The sequence below is a fragment of the Urocitellus parryii genome, chromosome 4 (genome assembly GCF_045843805.1).
Source record: "Urocitellus parryii isolate mUroPar1 chromosome 4, mUroPar1.hap1, whole genome shotgun sequence".
NCBI classification, from domain to species: domain Eukaryota; kingdom Metazoa; phylum Chordata; class Mammalia; order Rodentia; family Sciuridae; genus Urocitellus; species Urocitellus parryii.
This window is the reverse complement of record NC_135534.1, coordinates 52,161,854-52,184,378: the sequence shown is the minus strand read 5'-3', so window position 1 is coordinate 52,184,378 and position 22,525 is coordinate 52,161,854. Positions and strand designations below refer to the sequence as shown.

At 43.6% G+C, this 22,525-nt stretch overlaps 1 protein-coding gene across 2 annotated transcripts in view; it reads right to left on the bottom strand.

Moving 5' to 3' along the window:
* The window catches only part of Galnt18 (polypeptide N-acetylgalactosaminyltransferase 18), a 332,050-nt gene that overhangs the window by 55,535 nt on the left and 253,990 nt on the right, over positions 1 to 22,525 (bottom strand). Inside the window, exon 7 of one of the 2 annotated variants that reach the window (XM_026395888.2) lies at positions 2,801 to 2,986. The exons of the other annotated variant lie outside the window; for it this stretch is intronic. Coding sequence (XP_026251673.1) covers positions 2,801 to 2,986 — 186 coding nt within the window. The remainder of the gene's footprint in view (positions 1 to 2,800; positions 2,987 to 22,525) is intronic. 2 annotated transcript variants of the gene reach the window in all.

Here is a 22,525-nt window from a genome sequence, read left to right as displayed (position 1 = left end):
CACTTGTACATTGCTGGTAGGACTGCAAATTGGTGTGGCCAATTTGGAAATCAGTATGGAGATTCCTCAGAAAGCTGGGAATGGAACCACCATTTGACCCAGCTATTCCCCTTCTCGGATTCCCAAAAGACCTAAAAAGAGCATACTACAGGGATACAGCTACATCAATGTTCATAGCACCACAATTCACGATAGCTAGACTGTGGAACCAACCTAGATGCCCTTCAATGGATGAATAGATAAAAAAAATGTGGCATATATATACAATGGAATATTACTCAGCACTAAAAAATAACAAAATCCTGGCATTTGCAGGGAAATGGATGGCATTAGAGCAGATTATGCTAAGTGAAATCAGCCAATCCCTAAAAAACAAATGCCGAACGTCTTCTTTGATATAAGGGGGGCGACCCAAAACAGAGCAGGGAGGAAGAGCATGAGAAGAAGATTACCATTAAACAGGGACGAGAGGTGGGAGGGAATGGGAGAGAGAAGGGGAATTGCACAGAAGATGGAAGGAGACCCTCATTGTTATACAAAAATACATATAAGAGGATGTGAGGGGAAGGGGGAGAGAGAGAGAGAGAGAGAGAGAGAGAGAGAGAGAGAGAGAGAGAGAGAGAGAGAGAGAAATGAGTTATAGTAGATGGGGTAAAGAGAGGGGAGGGGAGGGGAAGGGAGGGAGCAGAATACAACAGACACTAGTATGGCAGTATGTTTAAACGTGGCTGTATATCCAATGTGATCCTGCAATCTGTACACGTGGGAATAATAAGAATTCATACCCCATTTGAATCAAATGTATGATATATGATATGTCAAGATCAATGTCATGTTTTGAGCAACTAATAAATTTCTAATGTTTAAAAATAAATAAATAAATAAATAAATAAAAATTTTAAAAAATTAGGCAGTCAGAAAGATCTTGCTGACATTGATAAAAGTGGCTTCAATGGAATATTGGAATGTAACTTCAGAAGTGAATGGCAGGTGGAAAAGTCTTTCAAAGCCTTAAGAGGAAGAAGATGGAGTTTGGACACAGAAGTTAATAGAGGAGTCCAGAGAAGTATACTGACCCCTTCCTTCTTACCTAAGGCTTTATCCTGGACATTTCCACACCTCATCTCTTTATTAACCCTACCCACTGAATTTCGTTTGAATTTCCCCCTGAGGAGTTACAGGCAGACACTGAGTGTCATCATTTCTCCGTTATTTTTACTGACGTAGTTCTCTGCCATGCACTGGGTTGCTGTCCATCTCAATATCTGTCCGTTGAAACAGGGGAGATGGCTAAAAGGTCTGTAGCTTGGAGAAATGGAGAGAAGGGACCTGGGCAGTTTCCAAATGCTCTTAGCGTTTTTGCATCATTTTTCACAGCAGCACTCAGCACCCTGCACAACATACTGTCATCCAATGTCCACAGATGGGTCTAGAAGGCGTGATGATTTCCCTAGAAATGCTCACTGTTGGGGTGACAACCCTGGGCTGCTTCATTAGGGTTGGCTGAGCTCTGGCTCATATTCCTTGATTCCTCATTTCCCCTCCCAACTGCTGAAATCTCACTGATGGCAGGAGGATGCCACCCAGCTCAAGTCCCTGATGCCTGAGGAGGGAGATTGTCGGAAGCTCCCACACAAGGCTCTTCCTACTTTCTCAGCAATTTAGCCAGAACAACATTGGTAGAAAGTTTAGGGTACAAGTCCTTTATATAGAAACTTCAAGCAAAGATCAATCATTTCCCTATTAGAAAGAGAGCTAAAGCTTTCTAAAGGACTCCCAAGGGATGCCACAGCCTTGGGAGGAAAGAAAGAGGTCATGCAGTCAACAGCTCTATCACACAGAATGCAACATAAGCAATGAACTCCAGGCAGACAAGCTGGTAAGCAGGTTGGAACGCTGCAGCCGACATCTGGTGGGTTTTCCTAACTCAGCATTCCAAGGTTATTTCCATGTGACACATGGCAAAGCTGAACCAAACTACTAGAGAGGCATGGCTTTTTCTCTTGCACTTCTGAGATGCAGGTAACTAGAGGTCTAGGGGAAAGTGACAGGCAATAATGAGGTTCTGTGAAGATCAGAAATGACCTAAAAAATGTCCAGAACGATTCCTTTCTCCTACTGAGGATCCCTGTGGTTGTGTATCTATCTCCCTATTCATATGGTTCAGGAAATGCCACACAGGCCTATGGACATTCCTTATTGCTCTGGTCAAAGGTTCAGTGGAGAAGCTTGAATCAAGAGTACATGAAGCTGGGTGCAGTGGCACATGCCTGTAATCCCAGCAGCTCGGGAAGCTGATTCAGGAGGATAGTGAGTTCAAAGCCAGCCTTAGCAAAAGCAAGGTGCTAAGCAACTCAATGAGACCCTGTCTCTAAATAAAATACAAAATAGGGCTGGGGATGAGCTCAGTGGCTGAAATCCCCTGAGTTCAATCCCCAGTAATCTCCCCAGCCAAAAAAAAAAAAAAATACTACATGGAGATCAAGTTGCATTTTGTGAACTATTATCATTATTGATAATCTCAGACCATGAAACACCTCATGACAGAGAAACTGAGGGATGGGAGCAGGCAGGAAACTTGCAGCCATCTGGTTCAAATTTGATTTAAAATGAGGTCACTATGGTTCAGAAAGAACAAGTGCTTCTATAATCATGCATCAATCAGGGACGGGTAGGGGCAAAAAATGGCCTCAAGACTCAGAGTCAGCCCCTTTGCCAGCATTCATTGCTGGCATGACAGAATTTAGTCCCGGTTTTGTGTTTTATCCCCATCAAACCCAGCCCCACCAAAGCTTCCTACCTCCTGGGGTATGTTCCATGCCATGTAGACATGGCTTTTAAATTCATCCATCCAAACTTCAGCCACCCTGAGTGCGTTCCTGCGGACATGGGCAGTGAGGTCTTCTGTGTAGGGCTTGTGGGCTCGCTCAATGTGCGCGATCCTCGAGCAGGGCAGGACCTCCACACTCCCACCACACTGCCACACCTGCAGAAGACAAGGAGTCACTCATCAGTGCCCAGACTAGGCTGTGCACCTCAAAACCAGGCCACGGATAACCACTCAACACGGAGCATGGGGAATCCAGCTTCACCTTGTCTCCCCTGATACTGAGAAGAAATAAGCTGTATCTGATTTCTACTCCTAAAGAAGCCTAGTTATTGAGTCATTGGTTCATGGCTTGGTTATTATTGCTGTGGGTTTACTTGCAAAGAATTAATATTCTCTATCTCTCTATCCATGAAATCTACTTGGCCAAAATGAGACCAGATGTTTTGTAACCAAAGACCTGGCTTCTCCCTGCCTTGGGGGAGAAGTTAACAAAATCCTTGATGATGATCCTCTAAAGGGACCAGAAAGAATTCCCAAAAGGGACATCCATCTTCACATGGACCCCATGGGCCTGGCCAGGGATTAGTGGTCACAACAGAGAAAGAGCCAGTTATACTTCTATGACCCCATTTTTCCTAGGCTTTGGAACTTAAAGGAGAGAAATCTGCAAAGAAAGGAATGATATTAAACTATCACCTTGGGGAGTCTGGATGCAATTTGATTTTGAAAGAAAAAAATGTGGTCTTGTGCTCTTGAGTGTCAATGGGTGCTATCCCGAAGTTCTCACCATTCAGATCTTTCCATGATCCTGAACATGCACACCTATTTGTGTTTCTAGGCCTTTGCCAATTCTGTTTGAAATTTTAGAATGTTCTACCAACCCCTTCATCAGCTGAAAAGGTTCACCTCTCAAGACTTTGACCATGGGGCCTCTGGACCTCATACCTCTGGATATCACAACTTCCTTTCTGATCAGTCAGCCTCACTCACTCTGTGTTCCTGCAAGGCAGAACTTGTACCTCATTCATGTCTCATCTCTAGCACCTCACACAGAGCCACAGAGAAATAAGTACTTATTGGATAAAGAAAGGATCGATGCTTAATTGGTCAATTGATCAATATATAAAAGGTTGATGCTTGCTGAATGGGAGCTGAATCTGAAAACCTCATCAGAGCTGATGAAAGTGGCTTCTGAAGGAAAGAAGTCAAGATCTTTGGTGGATAGTAGTGGCCACTTGCCGAGGATTGTCAATGTGATAATTGGTGGATAATATTCACTTGTATAATAGATGCCCAACGATGATGATAAGTCTGGGTCTGAGGCAGAGACAGATTGGGGTTTAGCTCAATCCCGAATGTGTTAGTTAGAAGGACAATGCCTTCTCTCTTGCCAATCTCTGTCACCTGGGTGATCCTGAAGCCTGTTGGATTTGGAAGGCAATTTACTGACTTATCAGTTACCTCGGCTTATCTTATGTTTAATATATCACTTAGGCTCATTGGAAAGGAAAGGAGTGTTCCCACTGAGGGTCTTTGTGGCAGGTGCTGCCCTGTGCCCGTGGGGATGCAATGCAACCGGATAGTTGTGAACAAAGGGTTTGCAACTGGGCTGCTGGAGTCCAGCTCCTGGCTCTGCTTCACACTAGCTGTGTGGCCTTTAGGAAGTCGCTTCATCTCGCCTGTGCTTGTTTTTCTTCTCCCCAGGGATTATAATAGTACCTATCTCATAAGGTTGTTGAGAAGATTAAGGCAATTCCATACGAAGTACCCAATCCATCACAAGCACTTGGCCGGTCTCAGCTGTCATATATACAAATTATACGGTGGGCTCCTCAGAATAACCCTGCAAGGTGGTTGTCATTATCTCCAATTCCAAGTGGGAAACTAGACTAAAGAACGACCCTTTGTCCACGACCACACAGCTGGGACTGAAGACAAAAGGATCTGTGGAAGGCTCCAGGTGGTGCACCTTCCTTTCCAGGACCTATGTGCTCTGGGGATTGTACTGATTTTCAGTTCACTGCACTCTGATTTTCAATGAAAACCTCTAAATCCTGTGAATAGGTTATTGACAACACAAAGGGCCAGGGTAATTATTCTTTTTGCAAGCAGAGCGGAGGCTATTACTTGACCTGTTTCAACAACACAACACAGAACATGATTCACACCAAAGCACTTTTATTAGAAAACCTGTGTCTCAGAGTCTCACCATTCACCTGAGAGTGGGCACATCTGCCGTCACTGTGATCAGAACAGCAGCGACAGTGGCTGCATCTTTCCTTGTGCCTTTAGACACAGTAACAAAGAAGAGTAAACTCGCTGTCAATCTCTTGAATTCACTTCCCTCTCCCCATCCCTGAGCCCACCTCCCTTGTCCAGGCCATGGTCATCTCTGTACCTACTGCCAAACAAGTGATCTCTTTCCTCCTGTCTTCCTCCAAACTCCTCTACACACTGCAGCCAGAGAGATCTTCTGAAGGTGGGAACTGAATCACACCTCTCCCCTGAACCATGCCCCCACAAGCACCTTCTGATCTGGGCTTGGATCCTACTCCTCCCACTCTCTGGTTGTGCTCCCTGATACATTCTAGGCTGCAGCCATATTGAATTCCTTCCTCCAACACTCGGCTTTTCTCTCACTGCTAGATCTCTGCACCTGGGATGACATACTCTACCTTGCCCTGCTTCCCCAACTCATCATTTGGAATCAGTTCTGGTCACCTCCCCATACTGGCTTCAACTAGGTTAGCCTGTTTTATCTGTGGTCTCCACCTCACCTTTTCCTAATCTAGCACCACAGTAACTGCATGTTTAATTAATCATCTCCTTCCCTCTTTCAAAAGGTTCTCTTAGTTCTTTAAATTCTCCTTTGGCGGTGTGTTAAGTGATGCTCAGAACAAACCCTGGATTTTCAGGAGAAGTGAGGCAGCTGGCTGGCTGGGAGAAGGGCGTCAAATTTAATAGCACAGCTTCGGAGTCCGGGCGAACTGGATTCAAATTTTACCTCTGCTACTTGTCATTCTGTATCTTTAGCAGGCAACTTCCTCTCCCCAGGCTCACAGTGCGGAGAGGGTGTTTAATACTGTGCCAGCCTCAGTGTGGGCAGTCAAGGAATTGAAAGCATCATGTATGTAGGGACAGGACATCTCAACCAGTTCTGGGCCTGCTGGATGCCGGCTGGGTGGTGATTTTGGGTTAATTAACCTCTGGTCTAAGAAACTCTCATGATGTGGGGTACTCCAGAGGGCTGTGGCCTCAGCAAGCCCCTGTGGCAGTGCTTGGAACACAGAAGCCCTCAGTCTGTGCCTGTTATTCATTTGTAAAAGGTATTACAACTGCTGCTCTTTGGCTTCTGTACATCCATTTCTGAGGAGCAAACAGCCTGCAGAGGACAGGCTGCCTTCCCATCAGACAGGGGTGCATGGGCTCCCTTCTCAGAGGCAGGAGGGCTTGTTAACACAGAGGTCACCTCCAGTCTCCTCCCTTCTGTGAAAAGGAACTTTCTAGAGAGGGGGCAGCATTTGCCTTGGATACAGCCTTCGGGTTTTGGGGAGCATCCAGGGTTTGGAACAGAAGATGCAGGCTCAGCATATATGTCACCATTCCTTGACCCTGCCGGTGACACTGAAGTCAGTTAGGAAAGGCCTGTGCTCACTGATTCCTAGATGATGAGTGGCTCTACTGACCAACAGCATGTCCCAAGAAAGAATCTCAAGTCTTACGCTCAGCTCATCTCAGAGATCCTGTGGGATGGTAGATAAAGGTTAGAAAAGAAAATCATTGGCATTCAGACAGGATGGAAGATGATGTCACAAAGCTTCCAATGGAGGTTTGGGAGGGGCAGAGGATGAAGAAGTGAGAGAAAGGGAGCTGGCCCTAGCCTATGAAATGCCCAATTCCTAACTGACAAAAGATGGCAAGACCCAAGCCCAAGCCCAGTGGAGGATAGGGACAGGAAGTCTTGTGTCAAAGAAGGAGGGCCTCGAGAAGGCTCATCATGGAGTTCTGAGGTGGGTGGGTTGATGCCCCAAGTACAGAGGATGGGGAGGTGGACATAAAAGATGGCTGAGAAATGAAGACCAAAAGGTCACATGGAACAGGGCAATGGAAGCAACTAATGAGATGCAGGTTCTAAGGTGAAGGCATGTATTGAATTTGCAGTCACTGGGGACACTGGACAGCTTTTGTCAGTCTGAGGCTGGGTCCTGTCCCTTCTGGCCAGGCACTGAGAATAGGCTTCTTGCCCACACTGAGTGTTTCCTTTCCCTGCCTTTCTAGTTGCTAGTTCATCTTCCTGGAACAACTTCCCCTACTCAGACATGAACCTCATTGACCACCCTCTGAACACCTGTGGTCCCTCACCCTTTTCCTTAATAACACTTACTTACTTTTATTTATGACTCATTCTTTAAATGTCTGTCCCCTCCAACTGCTCTATAAGCTCCATGTCAAGCAAGGATCATGCCTGTGAGTTTACCATTGTCCATATCGGCCTTGATGCTCAGTATTCACTCAATAACTATTATTGGAATGAGTGAATTTGAGTCCTGGGCTTCCAGACTAGAGAGACATGGTTTTAACCAGCTCAGCTGGAGGCCCTAATAAAGGCCATAAACATAAAATGTAGCCAGATTTTACGGAACACAATGACTTCCTTCAAACCCAAGCAGTTTTTCAGGGAAGATCTGACATTTAAGTGCAGACTGCTCCAACTAAAGAGAGTTACTTTGGCTGCAGAGCTTAAATTAAATGTTGTAAAACTCGTGAAGTCATCAAATGAGCATGAACAATAGCAGGCAGCTTTGTCTTGTGGAATCAGGAACTCACTGAAGAGAAAGACCCCAACCTCACAAATGCTGGGGTATCCTAGTGAAGAGCAGCTGGGCCCACTCCCCAGATGTGAGAAAGAACCTAAGGCAGATGAGAAATACAAGGTACCCAGGGTGGAGCCAGGTCACCCTTCTCACCAGCCCTTCCCAGAAAGCCCAAATCCAAGCCTCGACCTAGACCTGCAAGGAAGCAGGTGGGCCTTTGGGCTGCTGGAGAGGGCTTGAATCCTGGCTTTATCACGTTAGCCTTTGACGGGGACCTGTACAAAATGCTCCTATTGGCAAAGACAGGCCTGAGGTTTTTCAGGAAATCAGGTCCATTTCCCTTCCCAAGACGGAACCTGTGGTGCAAGGTGGGGGTCATGTCTGTGTCTGTCATTTACATAAACAAATCTCTCCTTCCAAGTCTCAGTTTCCCAGCGGTTGAATGGGGATGCTGAGCTCAAGGATGCCTTAGATTCCTTCTACCTTTCCTACAAGGTGACCCCAAGTTTTGTTGTTAGTATCTCAAATGATGCCCAGCATTGGAGACACAGTTGACAGAAAGATGCTGAAGGCAACAGGATATAGTTTGGTCATCTTTCCTGCTAAAAGACTCCTGATCACTTTAGTCTATGACAGGAGTAGCCAATGAATTGATACTCCTGTGTTAAATGCATTCGCTTTAATGTCCTTCTGTGTTGAAAAGGATTCTGAGGCTCTCTCCAGGTTCAAAGGAAAAGCACGATGAAATTTACTAGTTTTATTTACCACAAGTAAAGAATTGGGGCTAGTGATATCCAGCCTCATATTTCATAGCCACATCCACAGGATAACATCCCAAATCCTTTCCAGCTTTTGTCTCCTTAGGGCTTTTATGAGCTCTTTGCTCTTGGCAAATGGTATCCCCTGCTCCCTTAGCCCAAAACACTTCCTTCTGACTTGATTTCCTTCCATCCAAAGCCAGCTTGGCCCAGTTCCTCCTTCGAATTCTTGGAACACATGATTTGTACCACTCACATGGTCCTGATTTCTTGGCTCATGTGGCTAATTATCTTTTTATGTGTAGTTGTCTCGCCTGGCTTGGCTGTGAAACGCTGAGACAAGAGTGGAAAGGCAGACCAGGCAGGCCAGAGGAGGAAGATGAGGCGGATGTAGCCAAGGCTAAGGCCTGGAGAGAGCTGGAAGAGGACCAGAAACTTGTTTGCAGAATTCTTGTGGGGATGGAGATGTAGGCAAACAAAGACATGAACAGGCTGGGTAGGGCACTCACTTTTCAGGTATCCTTCAGTTTTACACCCTAGGCCTCTCCCTCACCTCACCCCACCCCTGTCCTTGCTCTGCTTGGGAAAAAAAGAAAAAAGAAAGAAAAGAAATAAAAAGACATCCAATCTTGACAAGGCTAACACCAAATCCAAAGGACACCATAAGGCAGGGCCAAGGATATGAGGCAGAGAAGTAGCCAGAGTGGAAACACTGTAAGCATGGAGAAAATGTGGCTCAGCCCCATACTTGCAATCTTTGGTGACCAGACAAAGATCACACTCCTCAACAAGATCTGTAAGACCCCCAAGAGCAATGAATCCTATTCCCTGCAGCCTCACCTTTTACCCTGTACTGTCCGGTCACGCCACCTTCTTAGTTCCCAGGGTAGACCATATTCATGGATCTCTGTCCACCACCTGCCCCGCCCCGCAACCCCTTTCCTAAAATTCCTATATCCCCACCACAGAGACACTTACATGTCTTATTAATCCCCACCTTCCTTCCCTGGCTGTCCTAATTTTGATAAATGACTCTGCCATGTATTATCATTTGCTATATCATTTGTATTTCCTCTTCTGCAGCAAATATGAGTGTGTGTGTGTGTGTGTGTGTGTGTGAGAGAGAGAGAGAGAGAGAGAGAGAGAGAGAGAGAGAAAGAGAGAGAGAGAGAGATCTCATGTGTATGGATTAAAGACAACACAATACAAATGTTTACCTACCACTCCACTTATGAAATAATACTTTAGCAGTGTCTTAGAAACCTCTGTGTATTCCATCTTCATGCCAAATATAAACTGTTATCCTGAATTTTTAAAAATAATCTCCTTGCCACAACCTACATTAAACATTGTTTAGTTTTACCTGTTTTGGGAACACCATATAAATGCAACCACATGGTATGCCTTCTGCATCTTGCTTCTTGCTTTGTTTATTTCCTTCACCCTAGTGTCCCATTGTATAAATAGACCAAAATTTATTTTTTGCATTCTCCTGTTGATCCACAGGCTTGTTTCCAGTATTATGAATGGGGCTCCTTGGAACATTCTTGTATGAGTCTCCTGGGGCCTGAGAGTGGGTATCTCTCCATGAACTTACACCAAAGTAAAATTTATGAAGCATAGGTTGGACACACATTCAACTTTCCCATGGAGAGTGGAACTTTTGCAAATCGTGTGTACAAAGTCACACTCCCACCAGCAGGAATGAGACTCTTATTCTTTCACATTCTTGTCAACATTTGACATGGTCCAATTTTGTTTTCATTTTTGCCAATCCTGTGGCATGAAATTCTCTCTTACTGTAGTTTTAATTTGCAACCTCCTCTCTACTAGTGGGAAGGCATCTTTTTCCTGTTACTGGCCTTCAATACCACACTCTGGGAGAAGACTCATATCTGCCTTGTTCTTATCAAAGAATTTCCTATGGTTACTCAGGACTGGTTATACATGAGAGGTACTCAAGAAACACTTATTGTATGAACAAAGGATCAAAAGTTGGGTTTTTGTTTCATGTTAGCTCCAAAGTACTTTACTTGTTGTTCCCCAGGTTCCCAAGGGTGACTATTTAGTTATTTTAAAATGTAAGGAGACTTTTTTTAAAATCTGACCATGCTGACCCTTCCATCAGACTCCACAGGAAAACATCCCTGGGGATACAGTTTCTCAAGCCCTCTCGAAACGATCCCATCCAAAGAGTCCTCTGGACAGAATTGCTCCTTGGGAAACATGATGCTTTTTCTTGGAAGGTGTCCCTGAAGGGTCTGAATATTTGGGTCAGGCCCAAGAAACACTTGAAGCATTTTCCCCTTTGAAAGGAATCCTTCATAACTATCACTAGGCAGTAGGAGGGTTCAACCGGAAGAATTCCAGGGAGAGACAAGCTGGGCTGGGATGCCTGGGAGCTTTTCATGAAGAAAACTTAACAGGCTGACTTGCAGGAAGTTGGGGGGTGGGTGGGGTGGAAAGAGCTGCCTACCTACAGGAAACCCAGGGGCAGAGAAAAGCAGCAAGGCACACTCCAGGAACTGGCCCTTCACAGATAGAGGACTCTGCTTTTCCTCAGACCCCAATGCTCCAACCATAAAAATTGGGCCTTGGAAGTACAGGGAAGGACATTCCCTGAGGATCACTATGCCAATGTGTGGTCACTGAGATTAGAAGATGTCTCAAATGGCTCTGAGCCAGAGGAGCATATTCATGATTACCTCAAATCTCAAACCTCATATTTGAAAAAGAAGTCAGGCCCAGACCCAGTAGGGTTGGGGTGGTCTCCAAGGGCATGGCAGAGGCTCCTGTTGCTCCTGAGCTCATCTTGAGGCTCCTCTGCATCTCCCAACCAGCTTCAATTTAGGAGGGGCCTTGTGAGCAGCTCAAACCAATAAGATGAGAAGAGAAATGACACCTGTCACTTCTTGACAAGGTGGGCAAGCATCTAGTATTGTCTTGTCTAAGTGTACTTCCATTACCCACCCCATCCACTGGATATGGAGGGTGTTCAAAGATGATTAATCCACAAAGAAATCACCTGAGTTCCTAAGTCACTACTTGGAGAAAAGATGCCCTGCAGAGCCTCCCATCCTTCGGGGGTCTGTGTTGTGAGTGAGCAATGACCTTTTGGTGGGTTTAACCTCTGAGCTTTGGGGGCTACTGTGGCAGCCTGTGATGTGTAAAGAGGCAAAGTGACCATAGAAGTTCCCTGCAGGTACCAGTGATCAGAGACTCAGTCCAGGTTGTAGAAGAAAGCTCCAGACAGAGGGAGGAAGCAGGTGTCCCAATTCCAGGGAGGAGTCCTTTAGAAAAGGATCCCACTAGAGGTTGAGAACACAGTAGATCTAGTCCCAAGAGGAGAGGGAGGGAGTTGCAGCGGGGCAGGCAGGATATTAGGAACCCTGCAGAATAGGCTGTTGGTAAGAATCTGGTTCAAGTTCAAAAACAGCCTACTGTCATGTATAACTAATTAGTTCATTTACAAAAATTCATAAAGTAAAAAAAAAAAAAGACAAAGCAAACAAAAAACAGAGCAGAGGGAAGAAAATCAAGGAAGAAACCAGCTGAGTTGAAAGAGAAGGTCATGGCTTGGAGTTTACATATAGCCCAGGTTCCTTGGAAAGTCACAGACTACAGCCCTGTGGCAACTCCACTAATACCAGAGACGAGCAGCCGTTGAGTCCAGCAATGCAGTCATATCTCCAGTCCTGGACAGGGGACACAGAATTAAATGGGGCTGACTCTCAGTTTCTCTCTGCAAGAGGCTGGGAAGGTGGACTAATCCCCGTATAGTCATGTTTACAGAACAAACCTCTATAGAAGCCACAAGTTCAGAGAAAGAAGTATTGAGTCCAAATCGAGTCCCATTGACACTTGCACTGTCTACTCTAATTTCTTCTTTGTTTTGCACTAAGAGCTCTGGTCTCCATTACCATCATGGGTGCTGCCAGAGAATGATGAGTTTGAATGCCACAAGCATTTGGGAACCAATTTTCTAAAATCCAAATAAAACCTTTCCCTTCCCTAATCTGAGTCATTTTCTCAGATAACTGAGAAACCATCCATTTACTCCGCACATTCAGTGCCCTCACTGATGGGTTCCTTCTGTGAGGCTCCTTCTCCTGTGGATGTGCCTGCTATTCATCCAGCTGCTATTCAAAGCAGACCCCCTGGACCATGTTTAATTTATACTTTGCTATATGAATATGAACCACTTACTCATTTAAAGTGTTTCCTTTTTTATGTCTTTAATCAGTGGCTGTTTCTTTCCTCACTCTGAAGCTTAATCTAATCAGAAACAAATCCCACACATATGAATAGCTCATTACCACGTCCCAATCAAATTCACATTGACCATCTATATGTCAGATGTCCCTCAAAAGGATGACACTGTCCCCAAAGGATTACTCTGAGTCAGTGTCCAAAGAGCAATGCCATGTTAAGTCAGGAGGGTCCTTCCTGAAATCCAACCAGGAATTGCTGGAGGAAAGTATATACTGTGGTTCCAGCATGGTGGGGGCCATCTGATGACAGGTGACTGATGGGTCATTAAGGTGGAATAGTGGAAGTCAGTGTGGCAGACCCCAGGGGCAGACGTTGGGGAAGCTGTGAATCTGGCCCAAGCATCACACTACTCTCGGCTCCCAGGTTCACTCCAGGGCATCACGTCGATGATAAAATGAAGCTGAGATGCTGAACCATGTCTCATTCAGAAATGATATTTGTTCTAAGGAGCATCCTCCTATTTGATTGAAATTCAGATTATAAAATCTGGAGTGCTGGGTTTTCACTTAAAGAGATTTGCCCTTATCACGTACATCAAAACGAATTGTCAGCTTGGGCATCAGCCCGGGTGTCATCTCTGGAAGCACCTACATGGAACTTGCCTTTAAAATGCAATTCATAAAGAGATCAGCATTGCAGTAGAAGGGGACCTAACGATGATTTCCACCATTTCCCAGGTGAGCTGACGGGGGTTCGAGATCACATCGTACTTTAGAAGTAGAAAATGAATCCAAAGCCTGACTTTTGGGAGACAGAAAGTCATTGTGCTTCAGAGCACAGGCTCTGGGCCAAACAGTCTTGATGTCAAATCCTACAATTCCCATTTGCGGTAAGGGTGAGTTTAGGGAATTTATTTCTTCTTCTATGACTTGGTTTCCGTGTCTGTGATTTGGATTAAAAAAAATGATAAATTCCAAAAATATTTGTGAGAATTAAATGAGGTAACATAGGAGGTAAGTCCTGGTATGAGCTTAGAGCCCAGGATGTGTTAACTATGATTATTATCACTGTAAGATTCTACTGATTATAAGAGGCATCGTTGCTAGGGAAGAGCTTTTCGGGGGAGCTTTTCAGGGCAGGAGGAAACACATTCCTCTGAGCTGGGGATTTATATATCCAACTGTCTATGTGTCATCCCTACTTACTTGCAATCACTCAGGCACTGCAAGCTTATCTTGTCCAAAACAAAGTTCTTGATTTCCTCTCCCGCCTCTCCTCTGTCCCTTAAGCTTCCCCTCATCCACCTAATAGCTCAAGCTCAAAGCCTGTAGGTCATCTGTTATGGCGTCCTCCTCCACATCCAATACATCCACAAATGCAGGCAGATCGACCTCGTAAGTATAGCTTGAGTTTCTCACTTCTCTCCATCTGGTCCAAGCCACCACTGCCTTTATGTGGACAGCTGCATCCCAAGCCTCCTAACATGTCTTTCACCTTCAACTTCAGTCCATTGATTGAAACTAAACATCACAGCATATACTTCTGTGTCAATTCAACCCAACACTTACAACCCAACAATTATATACTGAGCATTTGGTACATGCCAGGCACTATTACAGGATTTGAGAATGTCATCATCACTGAATCTAGCATATACAATCCCTGACTTCCTGACACTCGCACAATTCTGTGTTTTCCACAACAGCACATGCTATGGGCTAAATTCTGCTCCCCCCTCCAATTCATGTGCTGAATTGCTAAATCCCCAAGATTTTGAAGATAGGGCTTTGAAGAATGTGGTTAAGATTAAATGAGGTCATAAGAGGGAGCCTTGATCTTATCAGAGGAAGAGACACCAGAGACCTCTCGCTGCCAAGTACGCAAACCAGAAAGAGAGCCCTCCCCATATCCAAATATGCGGCACCCTGATCTTGGACTTCCTGTCTCTGGAATGATGAGAAAGTAAATTTCTATTGTTGAAGTCACCCAGGCTATGTTACTTTGTTATGGCAACATGAGTTGACTACCACAGGGCTTATTGTAACTTGTTAGAAACATTGTATGTTCAATGTCAGGCATGCTTCCTTGTGTATGGTAAATACTCAACAGATAATATCAGATGAATGGACTCCATTCAATATGCATATCAACGTGAAAGCAGAGTGACCACAGGCCCTGTCTTGTCTGGGACAATGATGGTATACACCTGTTGTTGCAGTGTAATTATTAGTAACTCCCCCTTTCACTCTCAAAAGTATCTGTTTTGGAGAATGTATTATTATTTATTTACCTATTATTTATTTATAAACATCAAATTTAAATGAGACAGCTTGGCTTCAGAATCATTGAAATCCTAAATAAGATGTCTTGAAATCATAGTATTACTCCTCTTTTCTCTCTCCCTAGTCCACGATTTCTTCATATGACTATATGCAAGTTATCAAGACACTCAACCTACTGATGAGCAGCATCCAAAGCAGGCGTGATGAATGCAAGTTAGGGGACCTTTCTACTGTGTGGCCCTTGGTGCTCCACTGACCGCTGGGGCAACACCATGCCAGAGGCCAGGCCCTGTCCTTTGGACTTTGTCAAGCTAGGGAGGGAGGGAGGGAGAGAGAGAGAGAGAGAGAGAGAGAGAGAGAGAGAGAGAGAGAAAGAGAGAGGATCTACAGGATGTTTCCTTGGGTGGTTTACACCAGGAAGTAATTCTTCATTGTCAAGACTGGATGTTACACATAAGCCTTGCTTTATAGAAAAATTGACATGTAGGGATAATTTCTGGAAACCATCACTCACAAACACTGCCAAATTTTACTTACTTATAGGTATCCTGCCTCTAGTGTTGGTTTACAAAGTAAAGAACATGTGTAATGGGAGGAGCGGTCTCTCAATTCCATTCCTGCAATTTCAGATTTATGAGTGTCAGGTCTTGCCAAAGAAAACCACAACAGGAGCTGCACCATGATGATGTTGATGATGCGGAGATGGAGGAGGAGAAGTCCATGCTCAGTTTTATCAATATTCTGCTCTCAGTGGTCCCTTCCTGGAAGGGAGTAGAACTACAGTGGAATGGTGACACACACACACACACAAAAGTACCTTCCAGAGTCTGATACAAAAAAACAGGCCAACTCAGCAAAAGAAAAGTGAAAAAGGAAATGGAGAACGAGAATGACTCTCAGGAGCTTCACCATGCATTGCTGGCTCCCAGCTTGCTTTGGTGTTTGCTCTTGCCTTTTCTCCCCAATCAGCAAATTAAACATCGATATACTACTATTATCTAATCCACAGTCTATAATCAAATTTTGATGATTGCACCAATAATGGCCTTTATAGCTGTTTTCCCCTTTGGCTTCAACTTTTTATAAAGGTAAAATTTCCACCAGGTTGACTCTTGAAATCCTTTCTCAATTGTTACCTCTTCTGTACATTTCATTAATCTCACTTTTCTATGGCTCCCTCACTGAACACAATTAACAAAACCTAAGTGTGAAGACCCTTCCCGAGCACAATAGTCCATGGGCGCTCTCCTTCTGCTCCCCACCATTTCTAGCTAATTGCTTCATTATGTACTTTTTTAATTGTTTTGTTCTTTAGGGATTAATTTTGCACTTATCTTCACTAACCGTAAAACTTTTACAACGTACTGTTAAGCTGTGTCTGTTCAGCTGTTGGTCTGTAATTGCAAAGAGTCATTCCACGGCTGTTGTGCTAGGAAATAACGCACTATATGGCAAAGAGGTATCACAGTGTTTTCAGATGCCTTCTCGGGTCTACTGGGCATCATGGAATAATTGGTTCTGAGCTGCCTGCTTGGGGCACCAGGATTCCCTTGTATGTGGAGGTCATAAGAGAGAGAACACAAATTCAGAGGTTTTGGTCTCATAGGAGTCAGGTTGCTCAGATCTCAGAGGTCCTAGGAATTTCAGGTGCCATGGGTCCCAGGAGGCCATAGCTAGTGGCATACATTCCAACGTCACAGAACAATCTAAGGTTGACCACTTGAAAGGAATAAAAAATATCAACCACTCTCTCAAGGTCAAGTCTGTACTTTCCCAGGGCTCTGGCCCTTGGCCCCTACCTACGCAGAGGTCATGCATCTTCAAGAAACCCTTCCTGGTCAAATAAAATCTCTAAGCTTCCTGTCTCCTAATTGATCTTGTTATGGTTTGGAGTAAGGTGTCCCCCAAAAGCTCATGAGTAAGACAATACAAGAAGGTTTAGAGGGAAATGATGGGATTATAAGAACCTTAATCCACTCAGTGAATTCATCCCCTAATGGGGATGAACTGAGTGGTGACTGAAGGTAGCTAGGGTGTGGCTGAAGGAGGTGGGTCCATGGGGACATGGCTTTGGGGTATAAATTTTATATCTGGTGAGTGGAGTCTCTCTGCTTCCTGATCAACATATGAGCTGCTCCCCTGCCCAACCCCCACCCACCACACCTTGAGCCCTGAAGAATGGAGTCAACTGTCTATGGACTGAGACCTCTGAAATCATAACTCCCCAAATGAACTTTTCCTTCTCTACAGTTTTTCTGGTTAGGCACCTAGTCACAGCAGCAAAAAAAAAAAAAAAAAAAAAAAGCTGTCTAAAATACATCTCCATTCACTCCACCGTGGCCCTTTGAAATCTGTCTTCTATCACCATCCCTCAACTCCAACTGCCCCCACCTAGACCTGTTCATGGCCATATTCAATGCCCTCTGTCCACTGGGATTCTGATGGCACTGGGAGGTGACTGAGAGGCTCTAGCATTGGAAAAAAACATCATCAAATCCAGGCTCCACCAGATTTCTCTGTTGGGCCTGGGAAAGTGGGTCCACACCTGGGAGCCTCTGTCCTCACCTATAAAAATGAGGATAATCAAAAATCAATAAATGGGATGGCATCAAACTAAAAAGCTTTCACAGCCTCTAGCACCTCATGGAGGGCATTGATTTCCAGGGTATACAAAGAACTAAAAAAAAAAAAATTACCACCAAACCAAACCAAACAAAAATTAAATAACCCAATCAGTAAATGGGCAAAGGAACTCAAGAGACACTTCTCAAAAGAAAAAATACAACTGGTCAACAAATATAAAAAAAAATTCAACATCTCTAGAAATAAAAGAAATGCAAATTAAAACTACACTGAGATTTCATCTCACTCCAACCAGAATGGCAATTATCAAGAATACAAGTAACAACAAATGTTGGCGAGGATGTGGGGAAAAGAATACCCTCATACATTTTTGGTGGGATTGCAAATTGGTGTGACCATATGGAAAGCAGTATGGGAAATTCCTCAAAATAATAGGAATGGAACCACAATCTGACCCAGCTATTCCACTTCTTGGTATATATCCAAAATCAACATGCTATTGTGACACAGCCCCATACAGGAGCTCAATTCACAATAGCTAAGTTATAAGACCAACCTATGTGGCCTTCAGCAGGTGAATGGATAAAGAAAATGTATATATACACAATGAAATATTACTCAGCCATAAAGAAGAATGACTTTATGACATTTGCCAATAAATAGATGGATCTGAAGACTATAGTGCTAAGTGAAATAAGCCAATACCCAAACAAAAATGACTATTCTCTCTTATATGTGGATGCTAATACACAATAAGAGATCAGGGAGGGAAGAACAGAAGTTCACTGGATTAGACAAAAGGGAATGAAGGGGAGGGTACAGGAATAGGAAAGACAGTGGAATGAATCTGACGTAACTTTCCCGTGTACATATATGAATATACCACAGTGAATCTCAACATAATGTACATCCACAAGACGGGGATCTTAATAAGATATACTCCATGTTTGTATAAATATGTCAAAATAGACCCTACTGCCATGTATAACTAAAAAGAACAAACAAAAAAATCTGAGGATAGTGATTCTGGCCTCTCCTATTCTTGAGAGAAGTAAATGACATACAGCATGAAACTCACTAGAATATCTGCTTCCTGAGGGCAACCTTAACTGATTTGGTCACCATCACCTAAGACTTCATAGAGTGTTTAGAATAGTAGATGCTTTAAATATTTACTAAATAAATGGACCAAGCACAAAATAGATGACAGATGGTAGCTGTTAGTCGTCCTGTTGGTTTGGTTTTTGCAGTGCTGAAATGCTGCCTTCCCCTGCCACCTGTTAGTTTCCTGAATCCAGGTCCCATCTTGCCAGCTGATTCTTCTATACAGCTGTGGGTACCACTCTTCTATCCTCTTCTCCATCTCCAATGCCCGTGCTCAATTCTTAAATCTCTTCTTCTTCCAAAGTCTCATGCTCCCACTGCTCCTCCTCTTACCTTCAACAGAAGGCACCCAATCCTGTTATCATCTCCAAGTTTCTCTTTTCTATACCTTTAGTTATGCAGTTGGGGCTTCCTGTTGAAGCCAGGATCCAGGTCTTACGTTTATCTGTACAAGTGCAAGTCACAGGCAACATAATAAATGTTCATGGTAAGAATGGACAGATAAATCATGCAAGCTCCTTGGTAATTATTATTTCTAATATCAAACTTGTCTCAATTCCCAATTTCTCAAACTTTGCTTTCCTAGCCAATGGAACTTACAAACCTCCCCTCATCTAGGATGGAAAATCTTAATGCCATCTTTGTTGGACCCTTAAGAACTCCTTTACAAGAAACAGTAAAGGCTAGTTCTTGACCTTCAATGATCATTCAGATTTCTATTAAAATCTAAACAGCACTAAGGGAACGGGCAGAGAATACCTTAACTAAGCTTTGGGTCCCTTAGGAAGTACAAAGCTCTGAAGATTGAAATCTGTATTTGGTATCTTCTGAAATTCTTGGCCCCAGAAGACCACTGCAGAGCACTACCCCACTATCTGTCAGACTTCTGCAGGCGCAACCCCATCAGAACAGCAGAAGGACAAAGTCAGTGAGATTGCAATCCTTAACCAAATGAGGCAAAGCCGTACAGGGCTCATGTCTCCCCTGCCCTACAGGAATGTGTTTTTTCAAGCTTCCAGTTTATTCTACACTCCAGCTCCAGCTAGCTTGAGCCAACCATAAGATTTAGAAGCAAACAGAGTCTAAAATCCAATTTAAGGTGTTTAATTTTCTCTCTGTCTCCAGGGAAGGGAGGAAGTAAGAGAATCTGCTTGAAGCTTGCAGTTTTTCTATGCCATGTTGCACCAGGAGATCCTTTTAGCTGGGTGGTAATGCAGCTTCTCAAGTCTCTGTAACTGCGGATGAAGACTAGGTTGCTTTACCCAAACTGTTGCTTCAATTGTGTTTAATTAACTTTTTCATGGCTAGTCGAGAACAGCTGTGATGCTAACAGTGATGCACTGAGATTGCTCAGAGCTCTGAGTCCCAGGGCTGGAGAGAGCTGCGTAGTTATTTTAGCACATGCTTCAGTAACACACAATGACCTGCCCACATTAACCTGCCTGGACTTCCTTCATGGGTGGTTTGAGCAAAACCTACAGAGACATTTAAAAAAACCTTAGATACATTTAATTTTTTTAACAATTTTATTCTAATGAGTTACACATGACATTAGAATGCACTTTGATATCATATGAAATATAATTTCTCATTCCTCTGGTTGTACATGGTATAGTTATGTGTGTGCATAGGTACTAATGTTTGAAGAAAAACAATTGATCAACAAATATATGAAAAAAATGTCCAACATCTTTATTAATTAGAGAAATGCAAATCAAAACTCCTCCAAGATTTCATCCTACCCCAGTCAGAATGGCAATTATCAGGAATACAAACAACAACAAATGTTGGTGAGGATGTGGGGGGAAAGGTACACTCATACATTGTTGGTGGGACTGCAAATTGGTGTAACCATTATGGAAAGCAGTGTGTAGATTCCTCAGAAAACATGGAATGGAATGAACATTTGACCCAGCTATCCCACTCCTCAGTTTATACCCAAAGGACTTAAAATCAGCATATTACAGTGATGCAGCCACATCAATGTTTATAGAAGCTCAACTCACAATAGCTAAGCTATGGAACCAGCCCAGGTGCCCTCCAACAGATGAATGGATAAAGAAATTGTGGTTCATATAGACAATGGAATATCACTCAGCCTTAAAGAAGAAATTAAATTAAGGCATTTGCCAGTGAATGGATAGAACTGGAGAATATCATGCTAAGTGAATAAGCCAATCCTCAAAAATGAAAGGCCAAATGTTTTCTCTGATATGTGGATGCTAATACCAATAAGTGGGGGTGATTACTAGGGAAGAATAGAGTTACCTTAGATACATTTTGAAAACACCTTGAATAATGGTGTGGCAGTGGCTGGGGACACTCTTTTACTTTTGCTTTCTCCTCTTTTGTCTCTGGCTCCCTGGACCCAGGTATCAGACTTTCTATCTGTTCTAGCTCTTCCAATTTGGCAACTCCTCAATCTGTCTTCATTCTGACTTCTTGGACTCTGGCTTTTAGCTCAGCCCTTGACCCTGTGGCTGCCTCCAGTTCTGAAGTCTCCCGTGGCCTCCAATGAGATGTTATATAGTATCTGATCCAGGCCCCAGCTCTTGTGGGAGATGTGGGTTGAACCACCAGGGGCTGAAATGGTTCTGTGGTCATTTTCCAAACCAGTGCTGGTCCAGATTTGCCTTTCCAATCAAACTTTAAGCCATTAAGGATTTTAAACCCTGAAGGTAGAGGCGGATAAGCAACGGGACACAGCGATTAAGGCACAAGTCTTCAATTTATTGAGAATGGTTTGAATTTTGAGTGATCTTGGGTAGGGGCTAGTAATTGACCCCATTTCTTCCAGGTTCTATTTTACAAATAGGGATAATAATACGGAATTTGCAGGTCTCCTATAAAAAACCAACGAGACAATATACACAAATTGATAGTCAAATGCCGTATAGTAAAGTTCCTCCTTAATCATTTTCATTTTCTTCCAAACTAGTGACCTAATAATGACTTCTGATTATCAATCCTACTACCACCACTTGTGGGGCATGGATCTGCTTTACAAAATAACAGCCCTACCTGTTGCCCACCAGTTTATGTCATTAAGACAAACCTTAGATGTTCCGGACCTTGGCAAGACCATGTTGGCAACCAAGGACACAAAGGCACTCTCTCAGTTCTGGATCACCCTCTGGAAGTGCAGCTTTTTCTATTCACTCAAGTCACCAACCAAAGTGTTGAACAATTCAGGATAAACTCAGAGACCACCCCAGGCTGCCTCTGGATTGCTGTGGATAGAACCTCCCCCCATCTGTTAGCTCTACCTTCTCGGTTTCCAACCCTGTTTAGCCCATGTCCCATTACAGATCCAGATCCCTGGTTCTCAACCTTCAAGTCCAACTGCTGTCATGCTCCTTTTAAACTGTCAATCTACACACACCATCCCAACTCCTAGAAGCCCCTTCCTCTCAGCCCACCCAAAGAATGCACACTCAAACCTGGGAAGCCAGACAGCCACCTCCTCTGTGCAGCTCCCACCAACTCCCACAGGGACCCTCCTCCCTCCCGATACCCTGATACTGCACAGGAGATCTTTCCTCCCTGCCATCCACCCTGGGCAGATTGTGCCCTAGTTAGTATTTTGATTCAAATTATGCCCAAGGTGAAAGTATTTCCTGGAATAAATGTCAGGAAGGCAATTTAATTCTTTTGACCAATTTCCTATATAATAAAATTAAAATATTTCCTCCCATACTAATTTTCTAATTTGTATTTTACCAGCATTAATTTCATTGAGGTTAATATAATTTGCATTAATTTTACAACTAAGATAGAATCCTGCCATCAGTTTGGTTTTATCCATGTCACATTTTATACTAATGGCCACCATCGCAGAGTTTTCTTTTGTGATAGTGATTTCCACCAAGTTTAGTTTGCCCAAATCACATTTTGTAGATTTAAATTGCATGAATGTTCATTTCTTCAACCAATTCTTCAGCT